This window comes from Heteronotia binoei, chromosome 4, assembly GCF_032191835.1.
Source record: "Heteronotia binoei isolate CCM8104 ecotype False Entrance Well chromosome 4, APGP_CSIRO_Hbin_v1, whole genome shotgun sequence".
NCBI classification, from domain to species: domain Eukaryota; kingdom Metazoa; phylum Chordata; class Lepidosauria; order Squamata; family Gekkonidae; genus Heteronotia; species Heteronotia binoei.
Window position 1 is genome coordinate 157,897,654 of NC_083226.1, and position 12,463 is coordinate 157,910,116.

The window sequence follows — 12,463 nt, forward strand, 5'->3', positions numbered from 1 at the left end:
GTGCAGATAGGAGGATCCTGTCAACTTCTTCCAGGCTGAGCGCACCGAAGCCGTCCAGAACACAATCCGAAGACAGGCACGGAGCCTCAGGTTCGCTAGCTGTATCTAATATGACAGGGAAGTCGGAACGGAGCGATGCGATTTTATCCACAAAAAAGTTCGCAAAAGCCTCACAGCCAATTTCCAATTCATTAGCATTTGGTCTGCCCTGTGGCAGTGTTGTAAGGGTCCGAATTGTGTTGAACAGTTGTGCCGGGCGCGAAGTTGCGGACGCAATCTCCGCCGCAAAGTATGTTTTCTTTGCGGCCTTGACTGCCATCTTATAGGACTTCATAAACTCTCTATAAGATGTTCGAGTCGCTTCGTCTCGAGTACGCCGCCATTGCCTCTCTAGTCGTCTGAGTCCCCGTTTCAACCGCCGCAACTCCTGGTTATACCAGTGTGTCGGCCTTGAACGAGGACGCAGAGGACGCCTAGGTGCGATCTCGTCGATGGCCCCGGCGAGCCTATTATTCCAAGACTCCACCAGGTCATCGAGGGAATCGCCAGGGGGCCAGGGATCCCGCAGAGCCGTCAGGAACCGTTCCGGGTCCATCAGGCTCCGCGGGCGAGCTAAAATAAGCTCTCCGCCCAAACGGGTTTGGGGTGGGACGTCCACACGAGCCTTAAGGGCATAGTGATCCGACCATGGCACTGCTATAGAAGCAAGATCGTTCACTAGAACTCCCGACGCGAAGATCAAGTCCAGCATGTGACCCGCCTGGTGAGTGGGTGTCGTAACTACTTGGGAGAGTCCTAGTGTCGCCATGGAAGACACTAGGTCCATCGCCTGATTGGAGGTCACGTCATCGGCATGAACATTGAAGTCACCCAGGATCAAAAGCCTCGGGTGCTCCAATGCCCATCCTGCTGCGGCCTCCATCAGGGATAGTAAGGCGCTGGCCGGTGCGTTAGGCGGTCGGTACACCAGCCAGATCGCCAACCCCTCCCCAACATCCCACGCCAGGCCGGCACATTCAATGCCCCCGATCTCCGGAGTCGGGAGGGCCCGAAAGGAGTAAGCCTCTCGAATGAACAGGGCCACCCCTCCCCCCCGCCCGCTAATCCGCGACTGGTGAAAGACCGAGTATCCTGGGGGCGCCATCTGGGAGAGAGCTACAGTCTCCCCTCGTGCACCCAGGTCTCGGTCACGCATGCCAGGTCCATGTCCTGCTCAAGCAGGAATTCCCGAAGGATAGAGGTCTTATTGTTGATGGACCTGGCATTACATAACACCAGCGACGGAGGCGAGTGATTTCGCCTTGCCCCACTACCTGTCACCATCGGGATGGGACGCAGGCTGGAAGGTGGTCGAGCACTATCTTGTCTCGATCCCCTTCCCTTCCATTTCCGCCTGTTCCCACCGTCATACCTTCCCCTCCCCAGGAGTACCGGAATCCCCAGACCAGTCATCTCTCACTGGTACCACCAGCCCTTCCACTGACAGGTATTTAAGTTCGTCTCTTCTCAACCCTCCCACCTCCAATTGGCCTATCAATAAGTTACCCACTAATATTCTAATAGTTATTTAATATGCACTCATCCCAACCTATCCAGTTCCCTAGCTAACAATAATACATTATAAATCCAATTGGCTCCTTAATTAATTAAAATCTTCAATCATTATCCCCTTTTCTTATTAATTTGCCACAAATGATTCCATTAAATTAGCTAGTCAAAAAACAAATTTAAATAATCAGTAAATAATCCAGTCTTAATAATTTACATTAATCTAATCTTAATAATTTGGGAGATAGGATCCAGTGGGTAGGAGGGTACAATTTATACCAACTAAAGTGCCGGGGGCAATAAAGTGCAAATGATCTTGGTAATCTTAATTAGTTAAAGTGCTACTGTTTTAAATACTATTATTTTAAAGTGCTGATGACAATAAAGTGCAACGGTCTTGGCTTAAAGTGCAGTAGTGTCTATAAAGTGCGGGTGTCTTGGCCTGAGACTTGGGTGCTGTTTTCACATGAGGGTGGCGCGTGTCAACACATCACCCAGGCGGCCCGGAGACCTTCAGTTCTAACGATGGAAGGAGGGAAGGGAGGGGAAGAAGCCAGGGCCGTCGTCCCACCGGCAGACCCGCTGCCTCGGTACTTCGCCCCGTCCCACAGTTCTTTAGCGCCGGTGTCGCTACCTCTAGCCTCTCGCCGGCGTCCTCTCATTCCACTCCCCAACTCTCCAGTCCACAGGCCTCCGGCCCCCGTAATGGAAGGAGGGGGGGGATGGTAGGGCCGTCGTCCCACCGGCGGCTGAGCCGCGTCGGTACCTCGCCCCGTCCTGTAACTCACAGACGCCGCTGCTACAGCCCCCGACCTCTCGCCAGCGTCCTTCAGCTCTCCGGGTTCCCCGGTCGACACTTCACCCCTCCAGTTCCGTACTCCGCCGTCTGCTTTCAGGCCTCGGCACTCCACACTCCACGTTCCACGCTCCAATTCAACCCCGTTTACTCTTAGCACTTCCCCGCCGCGGCCCTCCGCTCATGCCCGGCGTTTCCCAGCCACGGCCCTCGCCGTCTTTGGTATCGTCGCAGCTGGTAAGCACTTTCGCTTTATTTCACTTTAATCTGAAGTAGTAGAGAAATATCTGTCATCTGGTGCTGAGATCTGCTATAAATATAGTGGGGCCAGGTGGCAATGAGGCTGACTTGAAGATACAGTAAAAAAAAAAAAAAAGTACAGGTAGTCCCCTGTGCCATAGTATCATCATGGAAGATATTCCAGAGGGTTTGCAGGCCATCTTTGTGTTACATTTTAATATGCATGGATTCTGCAGTGTCGGTCTACTCTGGCTACCACATGCCCAAAGATTTTCTGCAAAGAAGCCTGAAGCTCTCTGCAATTTGTACGGCTTGGCTATTGGTCACAGTCCTTTTCAGCTCAGTATTACTTGGTGTACAATCCTGGAACTTCAGCCTGTGGCCATTCTAACATTTGGTCTTGGAACACCAGTCGTTTCCGACTCTGGGGATGTTTTCACGGCAGACTTTTTAATGGGGTGGTTTGCCATTGCCTTCCCCAGTCATCTACACTTTCCCCCCAGAAAGCTGGGTACTCATTTTATCGACCTCAGAAGGAGGGAAGGCGGAGTCAACCTTGAGCCGGTTACCTGAAACCAGCTTCTGCCGGGATTGAACTCAGATCGTGAGCAGAGAGCTCTGACTGCAGTACTGCAGCTTTACCACTCTGCGCCACGGGGCTCCTTTGCAGATACAGAGTGACCCGCAAATCTGAAATAGTTTTATTCTTGAGGAAATAATAAATATCACCAGCCAGAAGTCCCATAGTATCATCATGGATGATGTTCCAGAGGGTTTGCACATCATCTTTGTGTTACATTTTAGTATGCATGGCCAAAGATTTTCTACAAAGAAGCCTGAAGCTCTCTGCAATTTGTAAGGCTTGGCTATTGATCGCAGTCCTTTTCAGCTCAGTGTTACTTGGTGTACAATCCTGGAACACCAAGGGCCCGTGGCCATTCTGACATTTGGTCTTGAAACACTGAGGCACTGGACAAGATGTTGAAATGACTGATTCTGAAAATTATCCAGAAGCTGGACTAGGCGACCTGGTACAGGCTGCTGCAAATGGTGGATTAATGATGGCCATGTGGGAAAGAGGCGGCAGTCTGGGATGTTAGTAGCTCTGAGCACACCAAAGACACCCCCAGATTTAACATTTAGCGTTAGCCAAATTATTCCAGCAATTAAGCCAAAGGTTGTAGTCATCAAAGCACCTCCTACATAGCATGCCCAGTAGCTTTGCTGGCACCATTTCAAGGGAAATGGTTTGACAGACATAGACAAAATTGCTTATTTTGCCAGGAACACAGAAGCAGTTAGTGTCTGGTGTTACAGTGCCATCCTGAGCTGTGTTATACCCTTCTAAACTCATTGACTCCATGGACCTAGAAGGGTATAATTCTGTTTAGGATTGCACTGTGATCGTGCTGCTTTTTAGATCGTTTGTTCCCATATAAGTCCTGGAAAGTTAGCCACTATTATTCCCGTTTTGCTAATACAGAACCTGAGTGACATGTGTGCATCCATTTGGGATTTGAGGCTGCTCACTCATAGGACAATATCCACTGCTTTATTAACTAGCTTAAAGAGAATCTAATAATAGTACTGAGGAGCCCTGTGGCGCAGAGTGGTAAGCTGCAGTATTGCAGTCCTAAGCTCTGCTCATGATCTGAGTTCAATCCCAGCGGAAGCTGGGTTCAGGTAGCCGGCTCAAGGTTGATTCAGCCCTCCATCCTTCCGAGGTCGGTAAAATGAGTACTCAGCTTGCTGGGGGAAAAGTGTAGATGACTGGGGAAGGCAATTTCAAACCACCCCATAAAAGTATGCCATGAAAATGTTGTGAAAGCAATGTCATCCCAGAGTCGGAAACGACTGGTGCTTGCACAGGGGACTACCTTTACCTTTTTAATAGTAGCAATGCATGATTAATGAGACATTTCCCTGCAGAAAAAGAACAATATGGTCCTGTTTGTCCACTAAAAGAATTGTATTGCCATTTTAAAAAGGAAAGACAGTTGGGTTGTTTTTGCAAAGTAAAGAAAGGAAGATCTACTTGTGGGGGGAAAGGCAGAAATTTGCAGGATGTGATTGCCCTAGCTAGGTACACAAAGGAAGGGACACATACCATAGATACATAAACAGTTACTAATGGGAGCAAGAAGACACAGCCTTTTTCAGTACACAGGTGATGCATTTTATGCTGAAAGAACATAACAAACACTGGGTCAATCCACTGACCTGGCTTCCTCCCGCCAGCTGGAGATAATGGGCGAGGAAGAGATTGTGACGGCTTTTCTGGCTATTTGTTCGAGCAGAGGGGAAACAAGGACGATTACTAGCCATTGTTGGAGTAATAATTCATTGCCTCTCCATAATTGCCTTGCATTTCTCTTTTGACAAACAGCTGACAAATCCAGCATGCCATTGACTCGTCCTCTGCTCTTTCTGGGCTGCTCACTCATCATATTCCTTTTTCTCCCTCTGCTCTAGTGCTTGACTCCACACATGCAAATCTCAAATTTCAAAAAGTGACGTTAGAGGATGGAAGGGTAATATTCCAGCATGGAACCTGTAAATATCTCCCAACTGCAGTATTACATCTTGTAATGGTGTAGTAGTTAAGTGTGCGAACTCTTATCTGGGATAACTGGGTTTGATTCCCCACTCCTCCACTTGCAGCTGCTAGCATGGCCTTGGGTCAGCCATAGCTCTGGCAGAGTTTGTCCTTGAAAGGGCAGCTGATGTGAGAGCCCTCTCAGCCCCGCCCACCTCACAGGGTGTCTGTTGTGGGGGAGGAAGGTAAAGGAGATTGTGAGCCACTCTGAGACTCTTCGGAGTGGAGGGTGGGATATAAATCCAACTTTCTTTCTTTCTTTCTTTCTTTCTTTCTTTCTTTCTTTCTTTCTTTCTTTCTTTCTTTCTTTCTTTCTTTCTTTCTTTCTTTCTTTCTTTCTTTCTTTCTTCCATACTCTACAGGTATAATAATGTGTGTATGTGAATAAGAGAGTGACCAGATAGAGGCTTCATCTTTTAACAGCTGTGTGACAGAAACTATATCATGTAGCATGCCATGGAAAACTCTATAAGTGGGTTAGAGTCTTAGTCTAGGATTTGTGAGGTACAGATTTGTCTTTTCACTCTTCCATGGGAACTTACTGGGTGACCTTTGGCCAGCCTAACTTACCTCACAGGTTGTTATGAGGATAAAATGGAGGACGAGAGAATTGTGTTGTAAACTTCTTGGGTTCCTGTTGGGGAGAAAAATGGGATATACATTAATTGATTTGTTAGATTTCCATGTCACATCAGATACACAGATTCTGTTGGTTAAAAGATTGTCACATTCAGTGAGGACATCCATTTTGCAAACACAAGGAAGAGAAAGGTATGCTAAGGGAAAAAAATAACATAAAACAAAAATGGAATGTGCTCAGCTCTAGCAGTGTGCTAAGGAAGTTGTTGTTGCTGCTGTTGAAGCATCTGGCACTGTCTGAACAGCTCTGACATCAAATAGGCTTCTGTCAGGAGAGAATCTCCAAGGACTCAATTGTGTGAGTGTTAAGTTGCCTTCCACCTATGGCAACCCTATGAATGTCCTCCAAAATGTCCTATCATTAACAGCCTTGCTCAGGTCTTGCAAACTGAAGCCCATGGCTTCCTTTATCCAGTCAACCTATCTCATGTTGTGCTTTCCTCTTTTCTTGATCCCTTCAGCTTTGCTTTTTTCCTGTCAGCTTTCTTCATCATCCAACAAGGGCTCATGAGGAAGAGTTAATACCATTTTCCCTCCTTTTCACTGGCTCTGGCTTGCTTCCATTCCTCAGTTTACAGTTATTCTTACTGCATCACACACTAGTGTCAATGCCTGATGCTCTTTCATGTGGAAGAATCAATAGTTTGTTTGATGTTTCTACAAATCATTGAAACAGCAGCCTAATTTTCACTGAAAAGTACAATTTCAGGGTATGGGGTTGATTTCTTGTGTGTGTGTCCTGATTTTACAGGGAGACATTTCAGCCCTTTAAAAAAAAAATAAAGTTCTTTTTCTTGATGGGAGTGGGGAAGCCTGGATTCTACACAGAACAAGTGGAGTTGTGCTAGAAGATGGCAGCTTCCTCACCTACCCGTCTCATTGCAGCCTGCTTTGCCACCCAAAATCATGTTTGTTTGTGCCAGTGGACCAAAAAATGTGTATGAGTGGGCAAATTGGGAGTCTGCAGCAAGAGGAGGGAATAAGCAAAAATTCACCTCCCTTCCTCCATAACCAGAGCTGCTGCTTTTCTAGTAGAAACCCTGTATAGGATGCAAGCCTATGACTTTCAAAGTACTCAAAAATTTTCATTAGTACTAATTTCATTGCCTATTTTCATTTGTGCTAATACAGTGCACATGCCCACCTGTATGCCATAATGTTGATAAATCGACCCAGTTTCTGAATTTAAATGAACATACCAATTTCAAGTTTATGCAAACTTTTCAGGGACAGTTCTTTGCATGATTGGGGATTACATATTCTCTTCAATGACTTCAGGCTGTGTCTTGCATAGCAGCAGTTTCTAGGAGCAGAAACTCGCCTACTGCAGAGGATGAAAATATCTTTCCCCTTTCCTAAGTGGTGAGCTGCTCTGCTGTGAGGACTGGGGAAAGTTATTGAAGGCTTGCATTATATTTAGAAATATATAGGGAGAGCTGGTGGGAAGCAAATGGGCCCCCAGACAGCTGGTACTTGTCTTGAAGCATCATTAGTCTTCAACAACCAACCAGAGCATCCTTGCACCCCCCCCCCTCCATCCCACAGTTTCATGCCAGTTAAGCAACTAATTGTTCTCTTCAGAGAACTAATTGTTCTCTTCAGCTTTCACCCTGTGACCATGATGGAATTTATTTTTTCCTAACATTGCTTTAATATACAGCATGTTAGTTGTGTGAGCTACAGTGAAAAGGACAGACTGGCAAAGGGGAAAGGCCAAGTACTGTTTTCCCTCAGGCCTTTCCCCCAACAATTGCCACCCTTAAACCACTTTTACCTCAGCTGGAGAAAACCTATAGACGTAGGGGCAAAAGTAGCCCGTGGCAGCAATTTTTAGTTGATAAAAAGTTGTGAGAAAAAATGTTAAATAGCCTGCCTGTGATATATCATTCCATCCAATTACCTTGTATAATGGACTTTTAGGTAAAAACTTGTGTGGGGGCCCATTACTGGCTATTAAGGAAAACCCATTGTTCCCCAGGCTATAGAATAATCTAGAAATAGAAGGCTATTTCACTTGACATAGTCAACTAGCATGACCCATAATAATACCACAGCAGGAAATAAAGTTGATTTCTCTTGTTTTCTGTTTCAGAAACCTTAAGCTTCTTCAGACAGCAAGAGCTTCGAAGGGAGAAATGGGAAAGAAACCGCTTGAGAACCAAAGCAACCTCCCGGCGCTCTGTCAGCAGAGAACGATGGGTGGAGACACTGGTGGTTGCTGACAGCAAGATGATAGAATACCATGGAAGTGACAATGTGGAATCGTATATTCTCACTATCATAAACATGGTGTGTAATCAAAACAACAGCATCTTGAGGCATTATAAAAATTTAACAAATATACTGTGTCATAAATTTTGACAATCCAGAGCTCACTTCATCAGATACGTGTTATGTAATATATTATGTCTCCCCACGGTTTTTATGTTCACAATTTAGTGGCTTCAGGGAGGGGACAGAGCTCAGTTGCAGAGCATTTGCCCTCAATGTAGACAATCCAGGTTCAGTACCTGTTTCAGAGGGTAGCTGTGTTGGTCCACGACAGAACAGCTGGATTCAAAACCAGTAGCACCTTAGAAACCAAAAAGATTTTGTGATGTATGAACTTTCAAGAAAGGGGCTTTGACTCTTGAAACTAGCTATTCACTATCTTCTCTCTCTGGTCCAAGGGTCTGGTGTTTCAAGGTTAGACAGAAGTCACTACCTGAGATGATTTTTATTTATTTTTATTTTATTAGATTTATAGCCCACCCTCCCCATAACGCCTGGGTCTGGTAGGAGGCCTGACAACAGCATTACTTCCTTGCTCTCTAGTGCCCTCCATTGGAGTCAGAACCTGACAGAAATGTCTCATCGGCCTAATGAACAAATTAACCTCGACTATCCATCCAGAGTAAGAGTAAGCAAATTTTTCGGCTCAGTTTTCATGCAACTCGGAGCCTGCAAAAGGAGACACAGACCAAGATGTGACTCTCTGTCTCACTTAGTTGCTGTTAATGGCTACAACTGGCCCTCAACTCTCAAGTTGTTTAACAGTTTTTCAGATAGCAAACTGATGCTGCAGTCCAGTGGGTTGAATCTGTTGTCAAATTGTTGAGGGCTAGATGAAAAGCTCCTGGATGTCAGTGCCCATGAGTCATAATCTACCCATCTCAGGTCTAAAGTTAGATAAATGTCATGTGAAGTACCTCTAAGAAGCATTGTCAGTAGTGTGCAGTTATTAGTCCCTTGCCAATGAAATAGATGAAATAGCAAAACGTAAAGAACTCCTGGTTAATAATTCCAAAGCGTCTCCTTTTAGTAAAATTCCAAAGTGGTCCCTTTCATTTAAGTCAGGTTTAAAACTGAACTATACCCGGGTCATTTCTAGAGCTTGCAAAATGGTTTTATGAATGTTCCCTCAACTTCTCCCTTAAGACATTGATAATGGCAAACAGTATATTCATTTGACTACACTGCCCTCTGTAGAACCTCATCTACAGAATGTATCATAAACCACAGTTTAGTCAAATACAGGTAAAAATTCCTCTCCAAAGGAATTTTGGCTTGAAATACTCAATGCTTATTTCCTCACACCTCTGGCTTCCCCACTCAACAGCATTTCTGCAAATCTTTCAAGGCGCTGACTCCTTCACAGCCAGCAGAATCTTAAATAAACACACACACCAGACCTCACCGCATCCACCATAACATATATCTCTATTCCTGCCTCATCTTTGATGCAGGCATTTCATCATTTCTAGCATAACTTGTATAACTGTTTGGAGTGGACGTGATGGTGTCTGCTATCAGTTGCTTTTCTGGGAAATGGAAGTCAATCTTAATTTGTCCCCACCTAAAATGACATGTACAGACATTGCAGGAACAGACAGCAAATCATAATAAAATGGCAATTCTCTTTCATTTCTCTTCTCTTTGCTTCCTTGCTAAGGCTACCAAAATGGAATGGAATGTAGTGCCCATAGGCCCCATAGCATCCACCAGTGGGTTTCTTGGTGCCCATTTGATTCATCTACAAAGCATCTCTTTCTCCAAAGCAAAGAGCTGGTCCTGGCTCTCATTGGAGTAGGAAGTGCATAAGAAGAAGTGCTACATCTACAATTTGGTTTATAACTTGATATACTGCAATTTTATTTGTTTTTAACTGTATAATTTAAATTGTTATTTTAAAATTATGTTATCCACCCTGAGCCCATTCTTGGGAAAGGGCGGAATACAGATCGACTAAATAAATAAATAAATAAGCCAGAAGGCATCACCTTTGTGTCTTCAAGGAGCACCCATTCAGAGACTTTGGCATCCATCATAGGAGAGTGGTTTGTTTACAACCTACCAACATTTTGTGACTGGCTCCCATGGAACCCATTTTGTGGTAGCACCTACTCCCCACCCCCAGAAATATCAAGCACCCATTGGCTTAGCAATATTAACCTCCTGATTTATAGAGTCACTTAAGGTCCACTAGTTATCTAGCATATATGTCTTTGTAGCCTCTTCATTAATTTAAAAAAATCCTTTGTTTTAATGATGTGGTGACCTAAATGGGACAAATTTGCATCCAAACATAATGGAAGAGACTGATAATTCCCTAATGTGCGGTTGTCATTTCTTTCCATTTTCATACATATTTGTTGTGAGTATTTTCATCCCACTTAACATTGTTCTCTTTTGACTATTTGGTGGCCTTTATGTTATAACGGTATTTTAAAATCATGTTTACAGTACAATATTTTAATAGCATTTTATGCCATTTATATGCAAAAATAGGGATCAATTTGGGAAACCATATGAAACAGGAGAGGATACAAAGGCATATATCTGAGGCAGGATGGTTCTCACCAGGGCTTTTTTTAAGAAAAAACCCAGCAGGAACTCATGTGCATATTAGGCCACACCCCCTGATATCACCATTGTTTGGTACAGGGCATTTTTGTAGAAAAAGCCCAGCAGGAATTGCGTATTTGCATACTAGGCCACACCCAAGCCAGCAGGAACTGCGTTCCTGTGCGTTCCTGCTAAAAAAAAAAAAAAGCCATGACTCTCACACTAGGGTTGCTTTAGAGAAAGCATGAAACTGTAGATAGGACGAATAGGAAAACTTCCATCGTGATCTGCCTGCAACTCTAAGAATACTTTTACACAATGTTATTAATGCCTTAATTTGGACTGGCCTCCTCATCCCTCAGTCAAAACTGCATTTGCTCCTATTTATCCTTCATCATCTCACAGCTTCCATTCGTCCTCTCTTTTTTGGTGCTTCATTACCCTTCGCTCTTCCTCTCCTCCTGCCTTCGTTCCTTCCCTCCCTTTGTTCTGATCTCCCTTCCCCTTTCTAAATTTAGATTGTAAGTTCCTCTAGGCAAAGACCTATCCTTTATGCAACTTGGCAAAGGGTCACATATTCTCTTGGTGCTGCATAAAAGATCATCATCATCATTGTTCAGAGCATCTTGCGGCAGATGAATCCATTAACTTCCTATTGTCTGGCTTTGGCCCAGGTGTCAGGATTGTTCCATGATCCGAGCATTGGTAACGCAATCCATATTGTGCTGGTTCGTCTTATTCTCCTTGAGGAAGAGGAGGTAAGATTCCAACCTCTCTTTTATGGAATTATTGGATTGGGCCAGACAAATTTTAGAGAAGTATGAAAGGGGAAGAACTGGAGAATCTCTTTTGTGTGTTTATTAATTTTATCCTGCTTTTCTCCCCTTTAGATCAATCTTAGGGAGGTTCACTCAGAAGTAAAGTCCCATTTTATTCAAAAGGGCTTACTCCCAGGAAAGTGGTTTTTTAGGATTGCAGCGTAAGGAACCCAATGGGAATACAGAACTGTGATTTTTCTAGCAATAAAATTCTTCTCTTTAATTGTTATGTGTCTATATACCTGAAATGGATTCTTCAAGGTCCTGTTTCCATGCTGTAATTTAAATACAGGAACAATACCTGACGACGACAAGATTAGATTGAATTTTTAGCATGACAATTACTATTTTGATGATTACCGTTTTTAGACAGATGATTTTGCCTTAACCTCAGGGCTCCTTGTCTGCACTGTCATGTCACAAAAGACAAATGAAACCCAAATCTAAAGCTGCACATTTTATTGTTTTTTCTCTGAACCCTAACAGAAGCTGAATGAAGGCTGCCGGTTTGCAGCTCAGAGATGTATGTTCTGGTTGGTACCACAGTAACCATTTAGGCTGAGATTGCTATAATCTGTTCTTTCCTTTTGTATGGACAATCCAGATGACATCATCGTTAACTTGTTGCATTCCAGTTTTTTTTCCTGTTGCATTTCTGATTACACCCCCCCCCAACCTCTGTGGTAATCTTTAAACTTAAAAACAACCCCCGTGGCGCAGAGTGTTAAAGCTGCAGTACTGCAGTCCTAAGCTCTGCTCACGACCTGAGTTTGATCCCCGGTGGAAGCTGGGTTTTCAGGTAGCCTGCTCGAGGTTGACTCAGCCTTCCATCCTTTCGGTAAAATGAGTACCCAACTTGCTGGGGGGGAAGTGTAGATGACTGGGGAAGGCAATAGCAAACCACCCTGTAAAAAGTCTGCCATGAAAACAGAGTTGGAAACGACTGGTGCTTGCACAGGGAACCTTTCCTTTCCTTCCTTCCTTAAACTTAAAATGTAACCG

At 44.4% G+C, this 12,463-nt stretch overlaps 1 protein-coding gene across 1 annotated transcript in view; it reads left to right on the plus strand.

Moving 5' to 3' along the window:
* Window positions 1–12,463, plus strand: part of ADAMTS12 (ADAM metallopeptidase with thrombospondin type 1 motif 12) — a 247,400-nt gene that overhangs the window by 127,207 nt on the left and 107,730 nt on the right. Inside the window, exons 4-5 of the mRNA XM_060236596.1 lie at window positions 7,912–8,108; window positions 11,318–11,401. Coding sequence (XP_060092579.1) covers window positions 7,912–8,108; window positions 11,318–11,401 — 281 coding nt within the window. The remainder of the gene's footprint in view (window positions 1–7,911; window positions 8,109–11,317; window positions 11,402–12,463) is intronic.